The 27,298-nt window shown below is 40.8% G+C and overlaps 1 protein-coding gene across 2 annotated transcripts in view; it reads right to left on the bottom strand.

The window, feature by feature from the left end:
- gabbr1a (gamma-aminobutyric acid (GABA) B receptor, 1a) overlaps window positions 1-27,298 on the bottom strand; it is a 132,936-nt gene that overhangs the window by 43,086 nt on the left and 62,552 nt on the right. For both annotated transcript variants that reach the window (XM_022199160.2, XM_022199159.2), the window contains exons 9-15: window positions 15,313-15,483; window positions 14,603-14,704; window positions 14,275-14,340; window positions 13,865-14,056; window positions 6,039-6,284; window positions 3,034-3,097; window positions 2,127-2,204 (exon numbers count right to left, since the gene is read on the bottom strand). In XM_022199160.2, the coding sequence (XP_022054852.1) occupies window positions 2,127-2,204; window positions 3,034-3,097; window positions 6,039-6,284; window positions 13,865-14,056; window positions 14,275-14,340; window positions 14,603-14,704; window positions 15,313-15,483 (919 nt within the window). The remainder of the gene's footprint in view (window positions 1-2,126; window positions 2,205-3,033; window positions 3,098-6,038; window positions 6,285-13,864; window positions 14,057-14,274; window positions 14,341-14,602; window positions 14,705-15,312; window positions 15,484-27,298) is intronic.

Genomic DNA, 27,298 nt, shown 5'->3' with positions numbered 1-27,298 from the left:
GCATCGAAGCTCCCTGTTGACTCTGAAAATGTAAGCAGTTAATTACTGATGCTTCTAATTGGTGGCTCTTCTTGTAATGTGACTCTCAGAGCAGAAGCAGGTTGAATAGCAGAACAACACTTTGCACTGAGGTGGAAGCTCTTTCAGTCTTTATGAACACAATGATGGATTACAGAAAGCTGCATGGTCATGGTTCAAGGTTCTTGTTATATTTAATTTCACATCTTAACTTTCTGTCCCCACACGCACATATAAACTGCCAGCCGCCACATTAAACTGCTGATGGAACAATTTAATCACATTGATTATCTCATTATAATGGCACCTGTCAGTAGGTGGGATGTATCAGGGAGCAAGTGAACATTTAGTTCTTAAGGTTGATGTGTTGGAATCAGGAAAAATGGGCAGCTTAAGGATCTGAGATTATTTGTAACAGACCAAACTTCCAGGACTTAAAGGATCTAACATCTTGGTGTCTGATACCACAGAACACAACTAGAAAAGCACTCAGAGAGTGCAGACCTCCGTCAAGGATAGAGAGGAAAAAAGGAAACCCATGCAGTAAAGGATCATGAGCTGGAATCGAACCTGCGTGTCTGACACAGTTCTGTTTACAAATCAGCTTCTTAACCAGTTGAGCTATCTGGACACCTTGTTCCAATTTGTTGGACGACATACTAACCTATGACGTTTTTGTCCTATTGTGGACCACATACTAAAACATACTAAAAAATTCAAAGTAATCCAGAATCCAGGATCCTTTCCGGATTGCCACCAAAATTAAATCAACTCTTCCTCTTACCATAGTCTACATCCCCTCAAAATTTCATGTGAATCTGCCCAGGCGTTTTTGAGTTACCTTGCTAACAGACAGACAGACACACAAATGCCGGGTGTCACATAACCTCCTTCGCGGAGGTAATTAGAGATCTGTGGAGGTGTTTTTTTTTTTTTATAGCACTAGGAGGACATACACAATATTACGCAGGTGCTATTAAATGTTGTGGCTGATTGGTGTATTTATAAATTATTTTTTCTTTGAGTTTGGAATGGGAGAACAGGAGGAGCGTGCAAATTATTATCCTATATCAATATGTGTGTTTCTACAACACATATATGTACAGTATATTACTACCTAAGTTTATGTGTGTGGAACTAAGTAACCACATTTACTTGTATGTGTCTTCATTACTGTTTCTTCTCAGAGTCACAAGTCAGTCAAATCTAAACACACTCACACTCGACACACATATTTTTAGATGCAGTGTGATTTACACTTATACGTCATCTCCGCTGTGCACTGAGAATAAACGTCCATGATTCTGCTTAACCCTTTCCAGCCTGCAGGTTCCTGTACCAGGAGGACAAGGCTGAATTTGTTATTAAACTGCAACCCGCCGCCATTTTTCCAAGGCTGCCAAGCGCCGCACTTTCAGTACAGGGGCCGTTTGGTACCACTATGACTACAAAGAATCAGATGTATTTTACTCCATAACTAAGCAAAGTGTTCCTGAACCATTTCTCGTCTTACAACTGAGTTCTTTAAGGTGGATATTGGGAAAAAAAAAATAGCCTTAAGGTGTTAAAAATCTGACAACAGATGTTCCTGTTTTCCAGAACCTGTTTAAAAATCATCTTGTTTCTCATTTTTCTTCAGTATCACAGTGATACAGCGATAGGTGACTGTACATCATTGCGTACATTGCAAACAGTAAGTGTGAACAGGCAGTTTGGCACACTTTTAACGGAGCCAAAATGCCAGAATGGAATCAAATATAGGCTAAAAAAACCAGACTCAAGCTGTAGAGCTGTAGCCCACAGCTAACTCACAGAGGGGAGCTGGCCTGCTTGATTACAGTGTAACATTTTAACACATGTCGGACAGTGAGTGTGCAGCCAGCTAATTCGGGGGCAAGCGTCAGCATCCAAATAACTAGCTTCATCCAAACTAGCGGTTAAAGAAACTCCAGCATGATTACACATCATTTAGACAGAAAGAGAAGCTAAATTAAGCCACGCTGAGGGGAGTTAAAACTCAAAGATGTGACTCTGTTGACTCACAGCAGGACAGACAGGACACAGACAGAAGAGGCTGGGCGAACACAGTGTCATGATCTCCATCTTACCTATCCAAACATCATTGCCAAACCAGGAGAGGTTCTTCTGGGAGCTGTCATAGTAACCGATCTTCTTATAACTGCCTCCTAAATGTTTGAGAAGGAAAGACACAGCAACAAAAAAAGGCATAAAGTTTAATTAGTACTGCTTGTATAATTAATTTCCTCCTACAGAGAGCTGATAAATATTTCTATTCACACCGCAGGTTTTAAAGGGATTCAATGGAATGCGTGGGTACAGAAAAAGCACACACAATGAACAGGTAAAATAAATGAGGGATGAAAAAGTGCATAAAGAAGGACAAACCAAGAAGTACCAAGGGGAGAAGAAGGAGAAAGGAGGAGGGGAGAAAAAAAGGAGCTTATGTGGCAGTCTTGACCAGGAATACTGATGAGGTCCCACAGTGATTCAGGGATTCGAGTCAGGTCGTCTCATTGTGGATGTCAAATTACCTCGACACCACAACAGGAAATATGAGACGGAATGTGAGGGGAAGGGGGCAGGATTATAAATTCTCATCCGTTAGGACACCAAAGAGAACAGAGGTAGAAAATAATCCTCAACCTTATCCTGCGCGGGGAAACTCATTAAGTCACTGGTGACAAATAGGATGCCGTTCCCAGAAACAGCTTAAAACGAAGGCTTGTGCCCAATTAGAGCGAAGCCTTGAGTCAACACATGGCTGCATCAGGCCTGTTCACATGTGCAGTTAAAGAACATCGAGATCAATCACTGCGAAGGCCACGAGAAGCCCCCTTAAACGGAGGCTTTTCTCTGAATTGGGCTGAGAGCAACAATCAATACATGACAAATACATTCGGCATTGATTCTTCTTTTTTTTTTTTGCATGAGTGACATTTATTGTTCAGTCCAGGTTCTGTAATTGCAGTCGAGGAGAGTGCAAGAGTGTTTTACCTTGCAATTGCTCGATCAGAGTCATTGCCATCCTGGAACCCTGGGCGTCAAACACCACCTGGCCCTGAGATGCAGACAGGAGATAGCGTTTTTACTTTCCCAGTTCATTACATAAACAAGACAATACACAAAACAACGATTTATTTGGAAAACATCATGTTTTACTTTTCAAATGATGTATTATGTTGTTAAAAGTGCAGAAATTTGCATTAATTTCCAGAAAAGACATCCAAATGTTGAACATAGCCAGGTTTAAAAGTTTCATTTTGTTGACATATTTGAGTGAAAGGTTCTTATGGAGGGGATTTTTCTTTTTATCACTCCATAAACCAGAAAATACTGTCAACAGCCAGAAAAAAAAATCTATTTTTGCCATGTTTTTAAGAATGAAATGTTCTATAAATCAAGCTGGGACTGATATATAAACAATACCCTCCATAAAAAACAGCCAGAAAATAAATAGGAACAAAACTGGAGATTGAGGTGGATGTAAGTGCTGCTGAAATGGAGATTTCTGGCTCAGAGCGGAGAAAAACAGTCTTTTACAGATATGTATTATAGCTGAAATCTACAGACACAAATAGAAAAATTGTGGTAAAATAAACAACTAAATATGGATTTTGGACATTTTTTTTCCCCACTAGTCTGAAAGAAGACATGTTCTGGAAGCAAAACCTCTTTCTGGCTGGAGCTCTTCACCCCTCCAAAAATAAAGACTCTGTCTCATAATTGAGTTTGACTGAATTGATCGGCAGCATCAAGACAATCTTCCACATAGTGTGGCAGCATCCAAATAAGCTACATTTTCTCAGGCATTCCTGAAGCGATAAGCATAGCGGAGCCTCTGATGCAGTCTGAAATAAAAGGAAGGATCAGTACGTGACGGCAGCACCATTCATGGATGGGAGCACTGCCATGCAGGCCCGGTTCCAGAACAAAATGACTTTGAAAAAGTGACGGGTGGACACCAAAAAAATTATCATTGTCCGCTGAACATGTCTTTTAATACTCAAAGATAAAGAAGCATTTCCAGTGTAATCGGGCATGACATTTACTTGCTATAACCAGTAATCAAGTAATGCTTGTTTCCCATATTTGTAGAAGTTTGGCCAGGCATAATTAGGCCACCAGTATGTAACCTTTTTCATAGCAACTTTTCCACCATTAACATTACTACTGTCTTCATGATCTGCCTTGGTGTGGAGCTTGTGTTGCTCCTGGTGTTCAATTTTATCTGCCTCAAACAACTCTGAATATCTACGTGATATTCTATGGACTCACAGTAGCACCCAGAAGCACCTAAATGCAGCTGCTAAATTTCTATTTTACCAACTGCAATGCATGATGGTAGAGTTCCCATTTGCCACTAACATTTTGACGACAACACAGCTATAATTCAAATTTGCCACCTGTGCAACAAATCCAGTCGTGACATTTCCTCGCTCCTAAATATTCCATAGTCAACACTCAACTGTATTAAAAGAAAGTGGAAGTGTGTGGGAACGACAGCAACTCAGCCACTAAGTGGTTGGCCACATAAACTGACGGAGTGGGGTCAGCGGATGCTGAGGTGCATAGTGCCAAGAGGTTGCCAACGTTCTGCAGAGTCAGTCGCTACAGACCTTCAAACTTCATGTGGCCTTCAGATTAGCTCAAGAACAGTGCTTCAGCAGAGAGCTTCATGGAATGGGTTTCTATGGCCGAGCAGCTGCATCCAAGCCATACATCAAGTGCAATGCAAAGCGTTGGATGCAGTGGTGTAAAGCACGCCACCACTGGACTCTAGAGCAGTGGAGATGCCTTCTCTAGAGTGAACAATCACGCTTCTCCATCTGGCAGTCTGATGGATGAGTCTGGGTTTGGTGGTTACCAGGAGAACCATACTTGTCGGACTGCACTGTACCAAATGTAAAGTTTGGTGGAGGGGGGATTATGGTGTGGGATTGTTTATCAGGAGCTGGGCTTGGCCCCTTAGTTCCAGTGAAAGGAACTGTGAATGCTTCAGCATACCAAGACATTTTGGACAATTCCATGCTTCCAACTTTGTGGGAACAATTTGGAGCTGGCCCCTTCCTCTTCCAACATGATCGTGCGCCAGTGCACAAAGCAAGGTCCATAAAGTCATGGATGACAGAGTCTGGTGTGGATGAACTTGACTGGCCTGCACAGAGTCCTGACCTCAACCTGATAGAACACCTTTGGGATGAATTAGCAGAGACTGAGAGCCAGGCCTTCTGGTCCAACATCAGTGTGTGACCTGACAAATGCGCTTCTGGAAGAATGGTCAAAAATTCTCATAAACACAGTCCTAAACCTTGTGGACAGCCTTCCCAGAAGAACTGAAGCTGTTATAGCTGCAAAGGGTGGACCAACGTCATATTGAACCCAATGGATTAGGAATGGGATGTTACTTACGTTCGCATGTGAGTCAAGGCAGGTGAGCGAATACTTTTGGCAATATAGTGTAGCTATGTGTATGCATTTTCCAAGTAGCCTTCTCTGCACTGTGCATTAGATTGTACTTGGCAGCACCATTGGGTTTTTTATTTTTATTTTCCTTCACTAAATAACGGGCGCTCATGTCCTAATATTTAATCTTCCACAAGTAACATTTATACTCATTTTCTGCCATCTTGCTCTGTTTGCTGGGTAAAGCGGTTTGTTCAAACAGCAGCATAAGGGTGGCGATTTCACTAGCTAATAGGCAGTTAAATTGCAGTATACCAAAATCTATAGAGACTATAATCCACTTTCATTGCACATTGTTGTCATTAAATTGGTTTATGTTGTGTAATTTTTAGACTTTCCTTCCCTAAACACAGATGTTCATTTCACATTTCAGATTTTTGACTCAATTTGAAACTAGTGCATCTGCAAAATTTCATCACCAAGTAAGAGTCAAAAAAACAGCACCCCAAACATCCACATACAGGTTTAATTACCAAACCGAAAACTTTAGCTGTTGTTTTTATTATCTGTACATCTTTTCCCATCTTTCCACTCACCGAAACCCCTTCAAAGGAGCTCGTGTTGAGGGCCCTGTAGATCTCAGAGGTGATGTCGTGGTTGTTATAGTTGAAGTCCTCCAGACGGCGGCCCTTGGCCTTCAGCGGGGCCACAGTCTTATTGAGGGCAAGGGCCAGAGCCCACACTGCATCGTAGGCTAGAGGGGCCTCCTGAAAGCCACCCGTCTCCTCAGGGTTCTTCCCGCCCAGACGAGACATCAAGGCGGCGATAAACTCCTGTGATGTCTGATAGAAACAGGACAGAAAGGATATCAAAGAGGGACCCTTTTGAATAAATGCAGCACTGCAACAAAGTATTAAACCGAGTCAATTTTTTATTTGTGTTGTGAGACGCTCTTATAACTTGGTGAAGAAAGAGACAGCAAATGAATCAGTCCTCAGAAGTGATTTTTGGTATTCATTCAAGTGTTTCATTTCAGATTCATTTTTTCCATTCTCCCATCATAAACACTTGCATCTGCATCGAACAAAAGAAGTTGAAAAGTTCCATGGTCAGAAACAGTCTTTGTGAGGCTTCTTCTGAACTTCAAACCTGCAGACTGCAGAAAACGAGAGTATAAAAAGACAAATCTATTTTAAATTATTAAGTATTTTGTCTGTCTAAATATATACAAATCTACAAAACGAAGAAATCGCAGCATATCAGGAGGCAGTACTATTTCTACAGGCAGACTTAAACTCACACTAGATGAGCATTTGAGCTAACCAAAGACATTGATGCTTTCAGGCTGACTTACAGCACTTGGAACAGCCTCAGGGGCATTTGAGGGTCAGTAGAGCTGAAATTAGCCTCAAATGCTCCTCGTGCAGACAGTACTCTTAAAAAAAACTTTGTTATTTTTGTTTTTTAAACTTTTTCTTTTTTTCAGCAAAACGACCCTTTGGGATCCAGAGCTGTGCTGACTAAGCTAACTGCTGCAGTGTGACATTTCTAAAGAAATTGTCTGACATTTTGTAAAACATCCCTGTTTGCTTTTCTTGCCAAGAGATAGACAGATGCCAAGTATTATGTCTATACACTAAATGTGAATCTGGAGCCAGCAGCTGATTAACTTAGCTTAGTGTTAGGATTGGAAACAGCTAGATTTCCATTTGTTAACGGGATTAAACAACATGTTAGTCAGAGGTAACAAAATCCACCAGGCAAAGGACTGGAGAGACCTTCTGAAATAGTCTAGCACAGAACTTCCTGGAAAACGTACAGATTGTGGTAATTAGTGCACTTCAGAGGCGCTAGTTTTTATAGGTGTGATGCTTGAGCATACCAGAATTACAGTTTTTTTCCCCAAGTGAGGACATAGAACTTTCGTAGTTTGCATAATCTAGTTCAAATTCAAATAAATCTTTAGTTGTTATAAGATTCAGCTATCACAAAAGTATATGCCAAGAAAGAGAGCCAATAAAAAACAATGGTTAGAGTTGTCATATTGACAATTAAGGCGTGTTAATTGTTTCACTTATGCTGAAGAGTTTCCAGCAGCTGCTGGTTTCCTTCTCTCGTCTGCATGAAAAGGCAGCAAAGTGTCCTTACATTTTTTGGAACAGCTAAAAGGCTAATAGTAATGCTAAACCTATTTGAAGCCTCTCTTTATGCCTATTTACCTCATTCATGACTATTAAATATCAGAGTCCATCAGTGTTGGAATCTAAAGTTGTGTTGCAACACATTTGTTAACAAAAATTATTAAATGATGCTATTATCTGCCATATAAGGGTAAGGCTTATAACAAGATACTGTGACAATATGGACATAATCCTCTATATGGGGGTATAAATACTGACTTTTCCCCACTGCTAACCTCAAAAGCTGCTGGTGGGTTTGAAATGCATGATATTTTATTCAAAAATCAACAAAATTCTACAGTTTATTATAGCTACAAACTGCATTACAGAAACGGTTGTCAGATTTTCAATCTAACCGTAAATTCTTGAATTATTCATCTGTGATGTGCTGTTCTGTCGCAAAATTTGACTAAATCTAAGCTTAAAATTGAGATATTTCGGCAAAATCACAAGTCTCATTTAAGCATTCACCGTAATAACCTGATTCTGTAAAACACAAAAAATTCTGTGCTCCTCAACACAACTCCTCAGCCATTAGTGACTCAGCTGTGACTGACAAAAATTCAGGTGAACTGCAGGCAGTGTTTACTCAGAGCACAGAGGAGACAAGTATGGAAATGTATTCAGAACGCAAGTGACAAAATATCTACGGTATATAGAGCCAACATTTTCCCCTGTATTGGTAACAGCTGTGGGCACATAGAAGAACATTTGACATGTTGAGTCCATATTTCTTTTCTTTTTGGAAATTAAATAAAGAATATAATACTAGAACTTTGTCATACAGCACAAAAATATATTTTTGAGTTTGCTCTCCTTCCTGCCGTGGCCGTGCTGTTTCTATGGAGGTGCAGGTCTTTATTTTGCAGTGAAAATGACCCTACAGTGAGCAAAAAGGTGATGGGAGAAAAAGAAAACCTGCTTAGAGTTCAGACAGTTAAACAATCAGCACTACCCTCTGCTGGTAGGCAAGAATTACCCCTTCTTAGAGCCAGGATAACTGTGCTCCCCTGCTGCCAGTACTTATGCTAGGCTAGCTGTCTGTAGGTCTAAATTAAATTTGCAAGAAGAAGAATGAAGCTCCTTTCACAACAATGCACTGACCTAATCAGAATCTATAATGCTTGTTCACATATTCTTTTTTTTTTTTGCTAAATTCTGACGTTGCTTTAGAGAAACATTCTTTTTCTTTGACTGCACTTCATTATTTCCTTGTTTTTAAATGACATTTGATATAAGTATAATACACGCACAGCAACACCACTGGGAATTAAAATATCACTTCATTAAAATTCAAAATCTGGCCATGTGGCTCCAGATCAAATATAACTGACCCCAAGGCTAAAACTCTGCTAAAAACTAGAAATCTTAAGATAGGCCAACACATTGCTTTTCTCACAAGGATACAATCGAGCGGTTGAGACCTGCTTGTGCGATTAATCACTAATCAACATTATCTCCCGCTTAAAGCATGGATACATGTGAGGTGGCAGATTATTGCTACCATTCATCAACTTGTCCCCGCAGACTCTCAGAGGCCAATTAGGCCTACACACCTCCAATTCACTTATGTCAAATTCATCTAATTGAAATTCCACCTTGGCATTTGGCATTCAAATCTGCCTCTGCCTTCTTAAAACTAGCTGACAATGTGCTAGTGCGGCCCCTGCAGTGTTGGCACACTAGCTTAATCTGAGCGCTCCATCTAGAAGAAATATGCCAATTTCAAATTTGGGAATTGAATAGACTGTCAATGAGCAGGAGTTCTGGCTGTAATTCTTATCACCCGTTGAACAGCACATCAACAGCTAAATCAGCAGGTAGTGACAGGTGTTGTATGAATATAAACAACAGATGCTGATGAAGTGTGAGAGGCGGGGGAGAGAAGAGAAGTAAGGAAGGGGTGATGGCGGTGGTAAAGGTGGGAAGTGGTAAAGGAGAGACGGGTAAACAAGAAGAATGAGAGGATGATCCACGGCAGACAAGCAGAGTCGGAGAAGGTCGAACAATGGGGAAGATGGAGAGACGGCCTAAGAGGATTAGAGGAGGTGAGCGGAGGACAGCGACGGCTACCTGAGAAGCTAAAGCGGCGCCGGGGAAAATCACAAAGGAAGGCAGTCAAAAAGAGCGAGACGGATAATTTAAACGAATAATCCACAGCATTCTTAGCGGTTTAACAAACATGCTATTGATTCAGGTCATACGCAGTTCAGTGATGCCACGGCATTATTGTTCTCCGGTTTTTCCTGAAATGCTCACGTCACAGGAGAATCGGTATGGATCAGAGCCGAACAGTGAAGAAAGAGTGGCATTAACCACCTCGAATGAACACAAAGCTCAAACTATAGCAGAACATCAAGGAAGAAAGATGTCATTGTACTGAAGAAACACCAGCAAACTACATTAAAATTCTAATCAAGTTTATTAAAAACCAGCAAAAATATCAGAATACTTTAAATCGCATTATTTTTCGTTTCTGTTTTCAAGTAAATAAAAAAAGAGGAATTTGTCAAGCTCTGCGTGTTCAGACACAATGTGGATTTGAGATGTTGCAAACAAAGTCAGTGAACGTGTGTTTGGTGGATCTGATTGTGAGGGAGGAGGACAGGGAATAGCATGAAGACATTTAGCAAGACAAAACAGTGCAACATTGCATACTGCAGCATTTAGTGTTTCAGCGCTAAACGTTATGATATACGATAAATTCCAATAAATTCAGGACTACAAAGTTTCAGCTACCAGTTGGAGCGACACTGATCGGGCAGAACAGTCTACATTATATTACTTATTTTAATTATTTCCTCATACTAATTCAATTAAGCAGTAATTTGGGTGAACTGACCCCATAAATAGGCCAGCTGAGTAAATGCTGCGGTGCATCTGAGGAGAAAAAGTTCACCCACAAAGTCCCATAATACAATAACACCTCAAATAAACAATTATCAGCCCCAATCTGCTGACTCTGCAGCCGCCTACATCTTTTAATTAGTTTATTAATTATTTCCTAAACTTTGAAAATTCATGAGTAATCACAACTTATCTAATTATAGAAACTTACTGTACCTTAAAATCTGTTTTCAATGTAATTACGCTACTCGTTTACGTATTTCAGTACTTTAATGATTAGAAGTCACGGTCTGTATGTGGTTATAGGAAGCATCAGAATACACAACAACGTCTCTGCTGCAAATATCCCACTGTGATACTGTTAAAATGAAAAATCTCTCATAAACACTCAACACGACAGAGAAAGATAAGTAAACAGATCAGTTTTAATGACAGTGAAATAAAAATCTGCTGGAGCTCAGAACTCGTCCGCTGTAACAAATGATTAGACTGAAGCTATTAAACTGTGACTCACCTGTTGGAGGTGCAGGGAAGTGCAGTGTCATTTACCATTACTGCCTGATCAATCCTGACCTTCACTTCGAGGACAATTTATCATTATAAGTAGTCTAATTAATGACGTTATCGCTATTGTTCCACACAAGTAAACTCAGAGGAAAGGCTCCTCCAAACAGCTGGAAGCGACAAACAAAACATTTTTTCCAAAGCCAGATTACATTTATTATGGATGAGTTTTGTTATAGATTCTGTCTTCAAAGCTGCATCTTTACATTCAAACCTGTTCTGTGTGCATAGAAAGCGTGTTTAACCTACATTTTTGTTGTTTAAGGAGTGGCTTTGAGGCTTCCTTCTACTTGGCATGAGAGTAGTTTGGGCAGCACTAGAGCGTGAGACAGAGTCTGAAAGCAGGTGTTTCACGTCAAAAGTGTGAGAGCTGGCAACGCTGCCATACTGCAGCACGTTCCTGCCAGTTAAAATAGTAGAAATGATCAAATTTTTATGCTGCTCTTCACACTAAAAAAAATCAAATAAAAACTGATTTCAACACACTAAAATAAATACATCACAGTAAGTAATACTTCTGCTAAGCTTACATGAATGAATGAAAGTGAATGTTGAAGCTAAATTAAGCTACAAGGTGAAGAAAAAATGCTTCACAGATTCATTAAAGTAATACTTAATTTCCCTGTTGCCTTTGGTTTCATCTGTACATTATTGCAATGCCAGTTTATCAGAATGTGCTGCAACTCTGCACAACCTTTCTGATATACTGTATTTATACATTTGCAAGTAATGTGCAAATGTACAACAAATGGAGTTGCAAGATTATGGTCAAAATTACAATCACAATCTTTTTTGACCAATTATTCATTGATTTTAGGGACAAAATATTTTTACTGTAAAAAGAGATCTTCTTTCAGTTCCATGTTGTGCTACATTCTTGCTACTGTACATCTGCTTAAGAAATCAGTGCATCTCAGAGAGACAAAATATAAATAAACTTGCTGAACATCTGCTTGTCAACACATGCTACAATTCTCAATGTTTCCTAAATGCCTGACCTGCAGGCTATGCTAGCGACCTCTGCTGTGCACAGAGAAGCCTCCAGTCTCCACTCAGTTACTGCAGCACAGCAGCTCAGACAGATGTGTGAGCAAAAATGTGTTTGATGTACCCAAATGCAAACCAAGTGATTGTATTTACATGGGCTGTTTTCTATCAGCATCAGTCATGTCATTTAATATAAATATAGTTAAAAACAGAATCATGCAACCGGTCACAAACCTGTCATCTTTTAATTTCAGTGTGTGCTAAACTTTCGTCTTTTCTTCATCAAGTGGAGTCTTTATTTTGAAAATATGAAGCACAATTACACCAAAAGAGAATATAGTCATAAATGAATTATGGAGATATTATGTTACTATCTATATCTGGATCACTAATTGCATTTGTAACAAACCAGAGAGCTGGAAAATTGGCCTAAAACCCAGCGAGTTGTGATTATTCTAGTCTTGGAAAAACATCCTGTCCTGATAAGCATACACACATGAGGAGTTACTGCACCAGTATAACCACTGTGCTGACATATCAGTGCACTGAATAGCAACAGGATGTATGTTTGATAAGTATAAAACTCACAAAATGCTCTCAGATCACCCAAGTTAGAGAAAAAAACCTGTCATTAAAAGCTCATTCAACGCCAGCATTAAATCTAAATGTGTTAACTTTCTGAACCCCCAGCTGTTTCTCAGTTTTTAGCTCTTGTCAAGTTTTTACTCACTGTTGGCTCATTTTTCACGGCAATATAAAATCATGCACCTCCGTAGAAACAACACAACCATGGCTAGAAGCAGAGAGAGTTCAGAAATGTTTAAATCTTCTCTGTGCAGTATGGCACAGTCAGAATGACACTAACCATGAGAAGGGTAAAAATGAAAGCTGAATTTTTATTTTCTTTCCAAAACCGAGAAAGACCATATATTAAGTAATTTTTTTCCCCATTCATAGGTGTGAGAAATACTGGGAAAACTTTTACAACATCCACAAACTCAACTTTTTTTGCATTGCTCTGTACATCAACTCCAGAAAGATGTTTCACCATGCTGAATGTATCTTCCAACAACGTTCTATTCTGTCAACCATTTCAGAGTCATGCTGCATTTATTTTTGTTGATTAAATACGTTTCATCTGTTTCTCTTGTCGTTTCTTCTCTGCTCTCTGTAAAGACTGCCTGCAGCTCAGCTGAAAAATCTCAGACTTTTTGTCTGGTGATTGTTGGTTACAGCTGAGTTAAGCATGGTAGCTCAGTTGCAACATGAAGCACAGAATTTGATCTTTTGAAAAAACGAGACAAGCAGAGAAAAGCGATTTTGATGTAATATCCCAACTTTGAGTTAATATTTGGTGAATTTTCTCAACAACAAGTAGTTCAAGGACAGTTGGCAAGTTGAAAATCTTTCTGTAGTTTCTGCTATAATAAAATGCGTCATTTTTGGCATTTTTTTTCTAAAGATAACATGTCATTCACATCCATGGGTTTTGAGGTGTCATCGTGTTGGCACTTGCTTATTTACAGAAACAACGGGTTAATACCACCATCTTGAAGATTAAGATCATATTGTCTCACTCTCTTGTTATCAGTCAAATGAATATTATATGACAAACTGAGAGCCAACTGTCTTTAAACCACACATGATACGGTCACAGATGGTTGAAAAGTGGAAAATCTGATGTGTTTACGATTTCTGGTTCTCATAAATTGTCATTTCGGAGTCAGGTTTGGGATTCTGAGTGTTCTACATCTGCTTAAGCAGTGATGTTGACATCGATTAACATAAGAGATGAATTCAAATCTCTTGAATATAATGTTTGCAGCAGTGTTTTGTGTTCTCACCATATTGGAGACTCCGCGGACGGTCTCGGGGTTCAACATGACGATCTCGGTGGTCACGTGTCCCTCCACAGCCTCCGTCATGTTCTCCACCGTACAGTTGATCGCTGGGTCTTTGATCTTGAACCAGTTGTCGGCATACCAGCCGATCAGGAACCACACATACTTCTTTCCGTAGAGCTTCTCCTTGAACACCTGCAGCACGGCGGGGAGGGGGAGCAGACAGGGAGGGAGGATGAAGGGAGGGGAAGAGAATGATAAATTATTCCTGGAGATGTGTCGAGCGTGTTGTATCGCTGCCAAACAAGAAAATTCATTCAGACATTCAAGCGGCTCATTACGGAGCTCAATTTCCGCTAATAGCCAGTCAGGTTGGGCCTTTTGGGATCAATCGAGCGGGAAAAGGTACTAACCTCACAAAACACCTTCCTGGCTTCGGTCTCATAAAAGAGCCCCACAATGATCCTCGCATCCTGGCGCTGCATGGAAGCACAACAAAACATTGCTTAGTTACATCAGCGGCAACAACACACCTTCAGCGTAGCACTAAGTCTTGCTGCTTCCCAGGACGGTGCTGCTGCTGTTCAGGAGCTGCTAATTAGCATGGTGCATTAATTTCCTCTATCAAATCGCCTCTATGCTAATGGTATCGTGTGCAGCTGTGAGGAGGAAGGAGGTGAGTGTGGGGAGGGGAGGAGAGGGAGGCGACCAGCAGCTGAGGTGAATTTTTAATCAAAGCACCTTGAGGTTCTTGACAGCGACAGCCGGGTCGGTGAGGAAACTCTGGCGAACGCTGATCTCGATGCCTGCCTCCTTCACCCGCTCCTCCAGATCGTCCAGAGTCTGCCAGATGAAAGGGACAGACGAGGGAGACAGACAGGGAGACGGGGGGGAGGAGGTTAGAGAGGCTGCTGAACAGAGTCAGAGAGAGGCTGAGATTACACAGAGAGAGACAAAAGAAAACTCCAAAGGGAAAAAAAAAATTGAAGTGTATATGAGAAATGCCAAGAGAGGGACAGACAGTGTGGGCATGTATGATAAACAAGAAAGGCAGCATGGGTGAGAATAGAATCAGAGACAAGACCGGACTGGAAGGAAGAAAAGAAGAATGTGTGAGCAGAGCAGGAAAGAATGTGAGAGCAGAATCATTAACCTCCATTACAGGAACCAACCCAAGTGCCAAGCTATCGACCGCCAAGCCTCAGAGAGATGTATTGCTTGATCAATATTTCTCACAACCAATATTCCAACAAATTACTTCAAAAATCTTCCATCAATCGCAGAGAAAGATTGCTTGAAGGTGTACTGCTTAGCCTGGGAGCACAGCGGCACTCATAAACAAACACATGGAGGCAGGCAGGCAATCAGGAGGCCGTCATGACGGGACGTGGAGTGAGGAAAGATAAAGGACATACGACAATGTGCGATGGAGAGGTGAGGGAGATACTGACTGAAGTGAACACTTCTGTGGTCTGCTGGATGGTGGCGATGCGCGTCCACTTCCACTTCTGAAAGAGCTGCACCCTGGTGGGGTTGTGGAGGGTGGCGGACGGGTGAGTGCGGAAGAAGGTGGGGAAGCGCTGGCGATTGGACAGCGCTGGAGAGCTGGAGCCGTAGGACAGCTGAGGAAACAAGATGGAGATAAAGGGTGGAAGATAGTGAGTGGAAGAAGAAGTGAGCAGAACATAAACACGGTTAAATCCAGCACGATCAACTCAGTCTCTACAAAATTATGTTCCCGCACAACCAAAATTCACCCTCAATTATGTGCATGAGGGAAACGCAAAGTTCTGCAAAGTTCTCCCCTTATTTTGAGCGGTAAGTTTTCTTTCAGTTCCAAGAATTTTCTTCAAGGCAGAACAAAAATGTTTGGTGATAACATTGTCAAACAGCACTGAGAAAGTTCCCCCTTTGTCATCCTCATGTTTGATTTGATTTATTTGGATCCCCATTAGCTATGGCAATGCCAAAGCTATTCTTCCTGGGGTCCATTATGTTAACACATAACACCGTGGAACCTTGTAGGAACATTTTATAGAGGATTCCTACAACACCACCTACAAAACATTGCATGCAGAATGATCCACTGTTGTTGATATGTCACATTACAGGAACTAGAACGTTCTGCCATCTGAGGTCTCAATAACATCTTGAAGACATTTTTTTAAATGCTATATTGAGAACATCCTTCCTTTGTTGTCATTGTGGAAGCATCTTATAGAAGAACGTTCGACAATGTGTTCCCTCAATGTAACGACAGAAATGATCTACCTTTAATGAACAATCACATATTACAGGAACGTTATGAAACTCTGACATTTGAGGTCTCGATAATATCTGGAAAACATTTTTTGAATGTTGGTTTGAGAATGTTTCACATTTGTCACCGTGGAACATAATCTGTGTTCCTGATGAAATCTATGAATGTTGACTTCAAAACATTATATTAACTTTACAGGAACATTACTGGAAATAAAACATTCTCTGAACTTTTGAATATAACATTTTGTTTCAGTTCGAACTTGTAGGTAATGTTATCCACTGCTGTGGGAACATTCCCTGCCAGCCGGAGCACCACCTGTTCTCAGTTTATAGTGTATTGGAACACTTCAGAACACAATGGAAATGACCTGGACCATTTGAAATGATGCACAAGTCACATTTTCTCCAAACTTTGTATAATTTTGAAAAAAAAATAGCGAAAATATATAATTTGCATCTCTAACAGAAAGTCTCACTGCGTTTTGTCATTTGATGCCAGAAGAAACGTGTTGCTCCAATTAAACTTCACTACAAATCAAAATTTTGATGTCCGAGACTAATTTTGGAATTAACTGTCTAGAAGTTTAGGTGGGAATGAAATACAGAAAAAATGTACTTCTGAAGGCCTTTCCAGCAATCCGTAGTAAACAGACTTCAATCAAAATGTAATCAAATCAGGACTCTCTTGTTCCTTTCCTGTACACAGAGTTCTTTGATGCCGACTGCTTCAAACAGCGAACAACACAGACAGACAATCCCTGTTCCCATTTTCTCATTTTCATCCACACCTCCTTCCTTTTACAGCTTCCCTCCGGCTTATGAGGTGTGTTGATAAACTCTGTAATTTCAACAACTATAAAAAAATACAGCGCAGGATTTCCCAAGCATGCGCTGCCATGAAATTGAGACGACACATTCGGCCATTACAAACAGAGCAAATTAAAATATGATCTCATTATTTTTGTTGCAAAGCAGCCCTATATAATTTGCATTCTCATGCACAATTCCCACAAAGAAGAAAAATAAAACAGGCTGATAAGATTTGTGCCCAATGCTGCACAAAAGAGGGACGTTGAAAAATGTCGGAAAAAACAAGAGTGAAGGCTGCTCCTCTATCAATAAGTTTCAGAGTGGAAATAAAACGCTCGACAGGTCTTCTTTGAAAATGAGGAATCTGGTGTTTAGGGAGCCATTATGATACCAATGCCGATACTCCTCCTAGCTCTCATCTCAGGCCCATTACCTCCACGGCTCTGGGAGGTTCACCAGTGGGAGTGAAAAGGAGAGCTTGATGATAGATGTCAAATGTCATGTACAATGCAGACTCCCCACAATAACAAATCCCTGTGGGCGCAGACAGGTAGACAGCGGCATCAGTACGCAGAAAGGGAATCTATGCAAGGACTGACAGCGAAAGATCTGCAGAAAACAGCGTCAGCTTCAGCGGATGACAGACGTTTAATAATGAACGTCATACGTGTTAACATACGGGAGCATGTGCACACAGCGTGACAGGAGTTTGATGACAGAATAAAATGTTTTCTTGAAGGATAAGGTCGACTGAATTCTGTCAACACGTCATGTGAAACAACAAAAACAGACAATTTACTTCTCCTTCATTTGTTTTGAGCACAAACGGTACATAAAAGATGGATGTAAGCATCACAATGCCACCTATTTGTTTGTGGACTGCTGTTTAACAGCCCAAAGGTAGAATTTGCCCATCGCCATCAGGATTTTTAACTGAATGCAACAAGCGAGGAGTAAATCAGAACTCTTCAAATGCTGATACAAGACAGCCTTACAACAAAAAATACCTGCTTTATCGTCTATTTTCCGATAAAAAGAACTATAATTTAATAATAAGCATTGTTTTGCATTAAAGGAGACTTAAAACTCCAGGTGGTAGATCTGGTTAAAGATGATATGACGATCTTTTGGAGGTGGAACTGAAGACTGCGTATCATCAGGTAATCCGAACAAAGTATTTGTAATTTAAGCATTCTTAATGGTTCAATACAAAACAAAGAAAAATCAATCTATGTGCAGAATCAAACAATGAAAAACTAATTAAAGATGGTCCAATTTGGGTTGTTTGGGGTGGAGGATGAGGGGATATCACCTTTTTCTGCTTGGAAACTAAAAATGAAAGTTCTGTGTATTTTTTGTTATCTTCAATTGTAAACAAAAAAAGAAACAAATTATATTAATTTGTTTCCAAATGAGAAAAGCGGACTCAAAATACATTCCAATGGTCCGAGTTTTTTTGCCATTTAATTTTTTCTAAATGTCTAAAAGAACAAAACGAAAAGCATCTTCATGTATCATCCATCCATCCATCCATCCATCCATCCATCCATCCATCCATCCATCCATCCATCCAACCCATACGGAGCCCCCTAGGGGACATCCTTCCTGTTTGTGTTATATCCCTTCCTGTTGTACTTTTTCTCCTCCGCGTTTGTATTTTATTCCTTCGCGTTTGTGTTTTTTTCCTTCGCGTTGTACTTTCTCTCCTCCACGTTTGTGTTTTATCCCTCCGCGTTTATTTTTTAAGGAACACTTTTGTCATTTTTGCCCTCCGCCTTTATTTTTTAAGGAACACTTTTGTCATTTTTGCCCTCCGCCTTTATTTTTTAAGGAACACTTTTGTCATTTTTGCCCTCCGCCTTTATTTTTTAAGGAACACTTTTGTCATTTTTGCTGTTGACAAGTTGTTTTTCAAAGACGGAGTTCGCGTTCAAAGTCGAACTCCGCGTTTTAAAACGAACTCCGCATTCAAAGTCGAACTCCGTCTTGGGCCCGAGCAGTGTCACTCAGTCAGTCTGTTGAGCGTGCAGCAGTGGAGTCAGAGGACGGATTCCTACGGTACTACTTCCTGTCCAAACTTAGTTTGGAGGTTTGCTTTGCCTGGCACACCGGCTGATCATCACCTTGGGACATTACACGCCAAACGGTAAATAATTATTTTAATGAATACCACAGTGCTTCGTCTATTGTTCTGAACTCTGCTGATCTCAAGTCACATTAGCCCTTTCTGTATTTATCGCAGTTGGACTGCTTCGGTTTGCACGCTGGCAAGAAGCTAAAAGGAGCACTCGTTTTTGTCAACGTTTCTACTGACCAAACCGCGACTGTTTCTCTGAATGTATAAAAAGCGCACCGTCCCGCGCGCGGTCCCACTGAACAAAAACGAGCGCTCCTTTTAGCTTCATGCTGGCGTGCAAACCGAAGCAGTCCAACTGCCATAAATAGAGAAAGGGCTAATGTGACTTGAGATAAGCAGAGTTCAGAACAATAGACGAAGCACAGTGGTATTCATTAAAATAATTATTTACCGTTTGGCGTGTAATGTCCCAAGGTGATGATCAGCCAGTGTGCCAGGCAAAGCAAACCTCCAAACTAAGTTTGGACAGGAAGTAGTACCGTAGGAATCCATCCTCTGACTCCCCTGCTGCACGCTCAACAAACTGACTGAGGGACACTGCTCGGGCCCAAGACGGAGTTCGACTTTGAACGCGGAGTTCGACTTTGAACGCGGAGTTCGACTTTGAACGCGAACTCCGTCTTTGAAAAACAACTTGTCAACAGCAAAAATGACAAAAGTGTTCCTTAAAAAATAAAGGCGGAGGGCAAAAATGACAAAAGTGTTCCTTAAAAAATAAACGCGGAGGGATAAAACACAAACGCGGAGTAGAGAAAGTACAACGCGAAGGAAAAAACACAAACGCGAAGGAATAAAATACAAACGTGGAGGAGAAAAAGTACAACAGGAAGGGATATAACACAAACAGGAAGGATGTCCCCTGGGGGGCTCCTTAAACCCATGCATAGAACCTGCTTTTGCTTTATGTTGCACTTGGTTTTTGTCTTGATATTTTTACAGCTCAGTTTATGGTCTCTCCACGGTTCTACCGTCCATCCCAAATGAGAAAAGAAAAAGGGGATTGTCAAAAAACAAAACTGAGATTGTTTTTTGAGGTTGGTTTTCCCACTTTTCATTTGGAAGCAGAAAATGAATTGAAACCGTGACTTCGGTCCAACAACAGAAAAAAACGAGAATTGCCAAACACCAAAAATGGACTGTCTAATTGTTTTTCTTAGTTTGTTTTCAGATTGCGGCATCTGAAACTGTTTTTTCAATTTTTGGTTTTGAAGCAAAGTAATTAAAAATGTTTTTGTTTTAAAAATCATTTTTGGATTATGCGATGGCACACTGGTTCATCTCAATCCATGATATGAATCACATTTTTTCTAGTTTTAGCTGAACTCCTGTCATCATATGATTAGTTTTAAATATTGTTATGGGACAGGCAAATATTATAAAATAATAAATTCTGCAAGTTTTACAAATGAGTCAACGTAGTTTTCTTATTTTGCCCAGTAAATGTGTGCATTCGAAAAGCACCTGCACCTGCCTGTGGAACATCACCATAAGAGAAGTCAAGTAATTTATACAGCTACAAGTTTAAATAAGGTTAAGACCCTGCAATAGTCTATATAATACAAAATTACCTGAGTAATTTCAATGATAAGGTTAGTACCCTGCAAAATTATGATGCATTAGAAGCCATAATAAATAATATGTTAATTCCACGACAGCAAAGCCTTAATGTTCTCTGCAATTAGGTGGGAAACGAGGTGCATACATTATCTATCGGCTGCAACCAATTGGAAAATATGGGCATATTGGATATGGCCGAGAATCCAATACTGTGCATCCCAAGTGAAAACTCTGACCTGCTGATTGTGCCAGAGGAAAAAGTCAGGAGATCATCAAAGTTATTTAAACTCATCCTCCAGGGATGTTGTGTATCTGTCGTAAATTTCTGCGCAAGCTATAAATGTCAACCTTGTGGCAGCGTTGGAGGATAAATCAGGGGATCATTAAAGTCATTAGAACTATTCTCTGTGGAGAAAACATCAAATAGCTGCTGTGACCAAAGTGGTAGACTAGCAGACAGACACAATGCCATGAGTCACATTTAATAGAGAAATTACAGGCAAGCGAAACAGCACCTGTCAATGGTGACACAAAATCATGATCCATAATGTATTTATAATTTCAGTTTTACCAGTAAAACATTAAATCTCTGTTATATAGGGATTAGTGAGAGAGTGACATGCTGCAGTTAAAAATATATCTGCCATTATTTAATGCATAAGCAACACAAATGAAATTCAGTCAACTCAATTGAAGAGACTGACTTTTCAAATCCTCTAACGGCAGGCAAGGAAATATGATAAAATAGAAAGATTGTAGCGATATTTAACTGATTGATTGGTTGGTTGACATGCCCTAACTTGACTAAATTCTCATTGGTCAGACAGTCACCTGCCAAGATTAATACATTATTTAAGGCAACAGGAGGAACACCTCCCTGTGAACATACAAATGTTTTACTTTCACAACTTTAAGCACATCCAGCTACCTATCTACCTACACTTATCAAACACCTTTAACGCAGTGATAAGGTCTCTCCCCAGAAAGTTTTTGCCATCATTAACATCTTGAGTCACTCCCGACTTGGCAGATCCACATCCTTTGTTGTGTAAACTGGCATGCCCCATCATCAAGACTGCTGTTGTTGCTGGACTACTTGATTTCACAACAATTCAGTTGTAATCGAGTTCCGGGTCGTTAATGGGCCATTTGCCATGTGACCTGGAGTGACTATATATTCTGTAACTCCACATTACTCAGAACTGAAGAAGCCTCTTGGATGAAAGGTGAAACGTCTTCAAGAAATCTACGAGAGAAGTGTAGTTGATTTTTACTGAAGCTCCTATGATTACCATGACCTGGATGACTGAGAATCTTCACAAACATACTATCTAATGGTAGGTTTCATTTGTTTAACATTTACTGAACGGTTAATGGGAGTTGGCTCTAAAAATGACTCATATGTCAAAGATGTTTGTTCCATTCAGAACATTAATAAACTAACTAACCCTGATAACGCTGATGAACTCTTGCGTCATATGACTCACTGGACAAAATGGAGATTTGTAACTTCTGGTAAGGGTAGAAGGGGGGGTGCATTTTAACCCTAAAAAAGTAGGTTTGGTGCGTAATCTTCACCAAACAGCGAGTGAAAGTTAAAATCAAAATGGAGGAAAAAATAAACCAATAAATGTGGTTTGAAATAGGACTTAAATGTCCACGGTGAAAACTTCAAGCCTCCAAATGCAAACTTTTATTCCCTTTGTAAGTGTCTTCAGATTCTTAGTCATCCAAGTCACGATAACCCTCAGTAAGATGTTTGGCAAAACATCTTCAAGAATCTACAAGAAAAGTCCAGTTGCTCTTGATTGAAATTCTCAGAATGACATTTTATACTATCTATACCAGCATTAACTGGATTGTTAATGGTCTACTGGAGCTACTAGATAGTGGAGAAGGGTCCTACTAGCCTATATGCTGATAAACTTCAATTGAATAGGATGGCAATGTGCAAATCAGGTGGATTGACTGAAGAACAGCCTAATAAAACAGAGTCTATTGCATTTGATTTGGTCAAACTAACCATTTAAAGTCATCCACTCAACAATTTAAAAGAGCTAATGTGTTTTCCTTTTTCTTGCCAGGGCTTCATTAGCACACTGCCTGCAAGAAAGCTGGAATTTAACTGAGGTCAAAACCTGAAAATCACTAAACTCAGAGCTCCTCTTCATGGCTCCACTTGAATGAACCTCCAGCAGTCACGAACACAGTGGCACAAGTAAAATGGAGCAAACAGCTGCCGTGGCAGAAATAGACCGATGTGGCAGCACTCTGCAAGAGACAAGCAGAGTTCCACATCGAAGCGTTCCCAAAAAACCACAAACAATATCTGCGGATTCTCAGCTCATCAGCTCCCCCGTAGCCTTGTAGTAGCAGATCAATGCGCGTCTGTGGCTTACAGTGCTTTTAGAAAGGGAGATATGGGATCAAATTAACAGTGTGCCAAGAGGAGCCGATGGAGAGCCCCTCCTTGATCAGCGGCCAGAAATGGAGGTTGCTTTAGCCTCCCTGGCACTCTGATGAGGCTGTTTGACATGCGAGGAGGCTCCTGCAGGCAGAACGCATACAGAAATAATTGAGTGTGGCGGTTAGGAGGTTGTGCCAGTGGTGGCGTGCAGTAAAGAGAGACAGATCCCTTTGTGTGCAGGGAGAATTGACTGCTCGAGTTGAGGGAGCGAGGCGGAAATGAAGAGTGGGAGAGAAAGACGACGGAGCTAGAAAGAAGGAAGGAAGGAAAGAAGGAAGGAAAAAATGAAGGACGGCTGAAATAGAGCAGACCAGCTCCAGGCAGCGACAACAGACAAAAGAAAGAGGAAGGCGAAGAGTCAGAAAGTGGAAAAGAGTTTTTAATGATGAGGAAAGAAAGGGTGGCAAAGAGAGAAAGACCAGAAAGAGGGGCCGATGCCAACCACCAGAACTGATTGTTCCCGATGACTAATCTCTAGATGAAACTTCAATTATGGGACAAAGCTAATAAGCAGAGTGCTGTGAGTGACAGAGAGGCAGATCAAGAGGAGACAGAGAATGAGATAAACAAAATAAAGTGACTGATGAAGGCATGAAAAGAAGAAATGCTTTCAAAAAATAGCAGCAGCAGATCTCAGGCTGATTAGAGATCTGGGACGTGTTTAAATACTTGTCATAAATATACAATGATGCGGAATTTGAGGCCAAACAATATGTTTTTTCCTTCACTGGAGTGTAGCTGTCAATGCAACATAGTGAAGCTGCCTTGTAAAGTGTCGCCACTATTAAAAGGTGCTGTGTGAGGTATTTTAAATCAATAAAGAGCTACACCATTGAGCTGGGGAATTTAGTATAATTAAGAGAACAAAAGATTATCGCATAGATGAAGCTTTCATCGACATTACATTTACACTGTTTCCCAGTACAGAATAGAGAGAAAAACCGAGCTGAACCTTCCCGTGTTAAGAGCTCTTATCAGCTCGTATCTCTCTCCATGCTACGCCGAACAAAAGTCCACCAGAGACAGACACATGGGACACAGGCGTCACCGTCAGCTTGTTTGTTTGCTGTCTGGCTCCTTTTCCCAGCAGAGGATCACTGCATTTACAGCATCTCCTTTATTGGTCCCTGTGCTTCACAGTTTAAGCTTTGTAATCAAAAAAATTCACATGTGGCTAAAGGGCACATTCCTGGTTTTATTAAAGGGTCTTTGAGTTTCACCGTGTAGAACTTTTTGATCAGCCACTCAGTGTTATTAAACGATACTACCTCGCATTAGTCGCCACCAGAAATACCGCACGGTTAAAGGTCTATATCAGCTACTGTTGACCATCAGGTCCTGTTAAGTAGACTGAGGGATCAGGTGGGTCTGTTGGGGTCAGTTCTCCAGTGGTTTACCTCGTATTTGTCTGGACGTAGTTTTTGTGTGTCAACAAACCAGATAAAATCAGAGTCCGTGAATCTATTGTGTGGGGTGCCTCAAGGCTCCGTCCTGGGCCCTATTTTATTTTTACTGTACTTGATCCCCCTGGGTAAGATCATCCAAATGTTCAGGGATGTTTCTTACCACTTGTATGCTGATGACATTCAGCTCTATTGTTCTTTTAAACCGGCTGAGATAAAGAAGCTTGATTCCTTTTTCCATTGTTTGGCAGAAATAAAACAATGGCTTAGTGAAAATTCCCTTCAGCTCAACGCAGACAAAACTGAAACACTCATCGTCGCCCCTGACGTCTCAATTCCAGGGATCAAACAGTACCTTGGTGACTTAGGGCAGTCTGCAAAATCGAGTCTGAGAAATCTGGGTGTTTTCCTTGATAAAGACATGTCTCTAGTGCAGCACTGCAAGCAGCTGACAAGAAACTGTTTCTTTCAACTAAGAAAAATCTCTAAACTCAGGAAAATGGTTTCATGTAATGACTTAGAGCTCATCATTCATGCTTTTGTTTCATCACGTTTAGACTACTGTAACAGCTTGTTTTCATGTCTGAACAAGAGGGAGCTTTTGAGGCTGCAACTTGTGCAAAACTCTGCAGCGAGAAATGTGACCCGCACAAACAGGCGGACTCACATATCTCCCATTTTAAAGGAGCTTCACTGGCTGCCAGTCTCTTACAGAGTCAACTTTAAGATTTTGGTTCTAACCTTTCGGGCCTTGCATGGTCAAGCTCCTTCTTATATTTGTGACCTGCTCCAGCCTTACTTCCCTGCGAGGGCTTTAAGGTCTGCGGATCAGAATTTGCTAAAGGTGCCACGTACTCGGTTTAAGACCAGAGGAGCCCGATCATACCAGGCTGTTGCTCCCAGGCTTTGGAATGATCTCCCGCTCTCTCTCCGCTCAGTTGCGTCTGTTGACGCTTTTAAAACACAACTTAAAATCTTCTTGTTTGCTCAGGCTTTTGCTTAGTTTTTGTGGCTGTTATGATCCTATTTTTTAGTGTTGACTATTTATGTGTATTTAATTGTTGTTTTTATTTATGCTGTGAAGCACCTTGTGGCTCTCTGTCTGTGAAAGGTGCTATATAAATAAAATTTACTTACTTACTACTTACTTACAGTGGTCGGCAACTGGCGGCCCGTGGGCCAAAACTGGCCCGTCAGGAATAATATCTGGTCCGCCAGACGATTTTGAAAATTTGATTTAGCACGGAGCCAAGCCAGTCCGTCACCGCAACACGAAACTCACGTGGTCGGCTGCTGCCGGGCATTTCCGTGTTTGCGCTACTGGTCGGACACGGTTGTACCAGCCAGATTTCACTGAGCAACAGTGTGTGCAAAACGTGTGTGTGTCTCGGGAGTCATTTTTAATACATTTGTGATCAGAATTGAGACGTGTGTCCCAAGCAGCAGCGATCAGCTGCAGAAGCTCCGCTGCTCACGGTATCGCCCCCCCGCTCGCGGAATCAGAGCGCACCCCCTCACAGGTTGGCCCGCTGTTCGATTGTTTACAAACATTTTGTTCCGAAGCCACATCTACTTGCCGACCCCTGGTCTATATGATAAAAATCTATTTCCATTGTGTTTTAGGCAACTGGAGGTGTGGAGTAAAAGCTGTGAAAAAGAACAACGAAGCTCAAATTCTGCCATTCCTCTATCGAAGAACCGCCCAGTAGAAGTCATCCAAAAAAATGTGCACACTCAAAATTCATCAACTGTTCTACTGTTAGCTGCAAGAGTAAACACAAGAGTCTTCATGCATGCCCAGGATCCAGGACCTGAACACCCAGTGGATTACTTACATACTTTCCGATAACAATATGAAAATCATAAGCTTTAGCGTGGTGTGTGGTTAATGTGGCTAACAATACCTTTGATGGTATATCCACAGGTCAGAGCTCTGTGGAAACTATAACCCTGAGCTATATACAGAGATGGTGGTAAATCAGTAAACAGGGACTGGGTGCATTACTGTGTTTTCATGCTGCTTGTAATGCTTCAGCTCAACCTAAACTCAGCTGCTGTTTCCATCTATTAGCTTCTCTCCTGCTCTCTGTGCTCACATATAGCACAATTTAATAGAGCCAAATTCCCATTTAAGCTGCTCTCATTCATATATTTATCTAATTTTGCTGTCAAACAATGGAACAAGTGTTAATTAGAGACTGAAAAACAGCTCATTCAGAGCACATGTTAATTTTTTAAAGCTACAGACACTGAAACAGCCAATTTAGAACAGAAGCAAAACCAGGAGTTAAATAGTCTCAGTGAAATGAGCCATCTTTGCAGTATTTTGTGCTGAAAGACAAATTCTGGGGACGTGTGAGGTTGCCATTAATTTGCAAAAAAAAGGGGCACAATATGGGACCTTAAATATTGTTAACTGTTGCATCTAAGATGTTAGGCTGCTGCCACCATTACTAGCCTGGGCTGCAGCCCCAACAGATGGCAGCCCCCCCCCCCTCTCCCTGTGGACGTCCGCAAGGTGAAAGTAGGACAGATGACATAGGGTAAAAACTGGCGTGGTTTGGCAGTATTTTGATCTTGGAAATCATAATAGGGTTGTTTGTAGGCTGTGTCAGAATAAACTGACATATAGTATCTTGAATTTCCTTCTGGATTAATACAGTATCTATCTATCTATCTATCTATCTAGAAACACTTGACTACAACAATGCATAACCACATTCAGCACAAGCATGTAGGTGTTAACCTGCAAGGACTATGAGTCTGCTAACCTGTGTTAGACTTGTGTCAGCACTGGAGAA

Source organism: Acanthochromis polyacanthus, chromosome 12, assembly GCF_021347895.1.
Source record: "Acanthochromis polyacanthus isolate Apoly-LR-REF ecotype Palm Island chromosome 12, KAUST_Apoly_ChrSc, whole genome shotgun sequence".
Lineage (NCBI taxonomy): Eukaryota > Metazoa > Chordata > Actinopteri > Pomacentridae > Acanthochromis > Acanthochromis polyacanthus.
The sequence above is the reverse complement of the archived record's forward strand: the minus strand, read 5'-3'. Positions and strand labels throughout refer to the sequence as shown.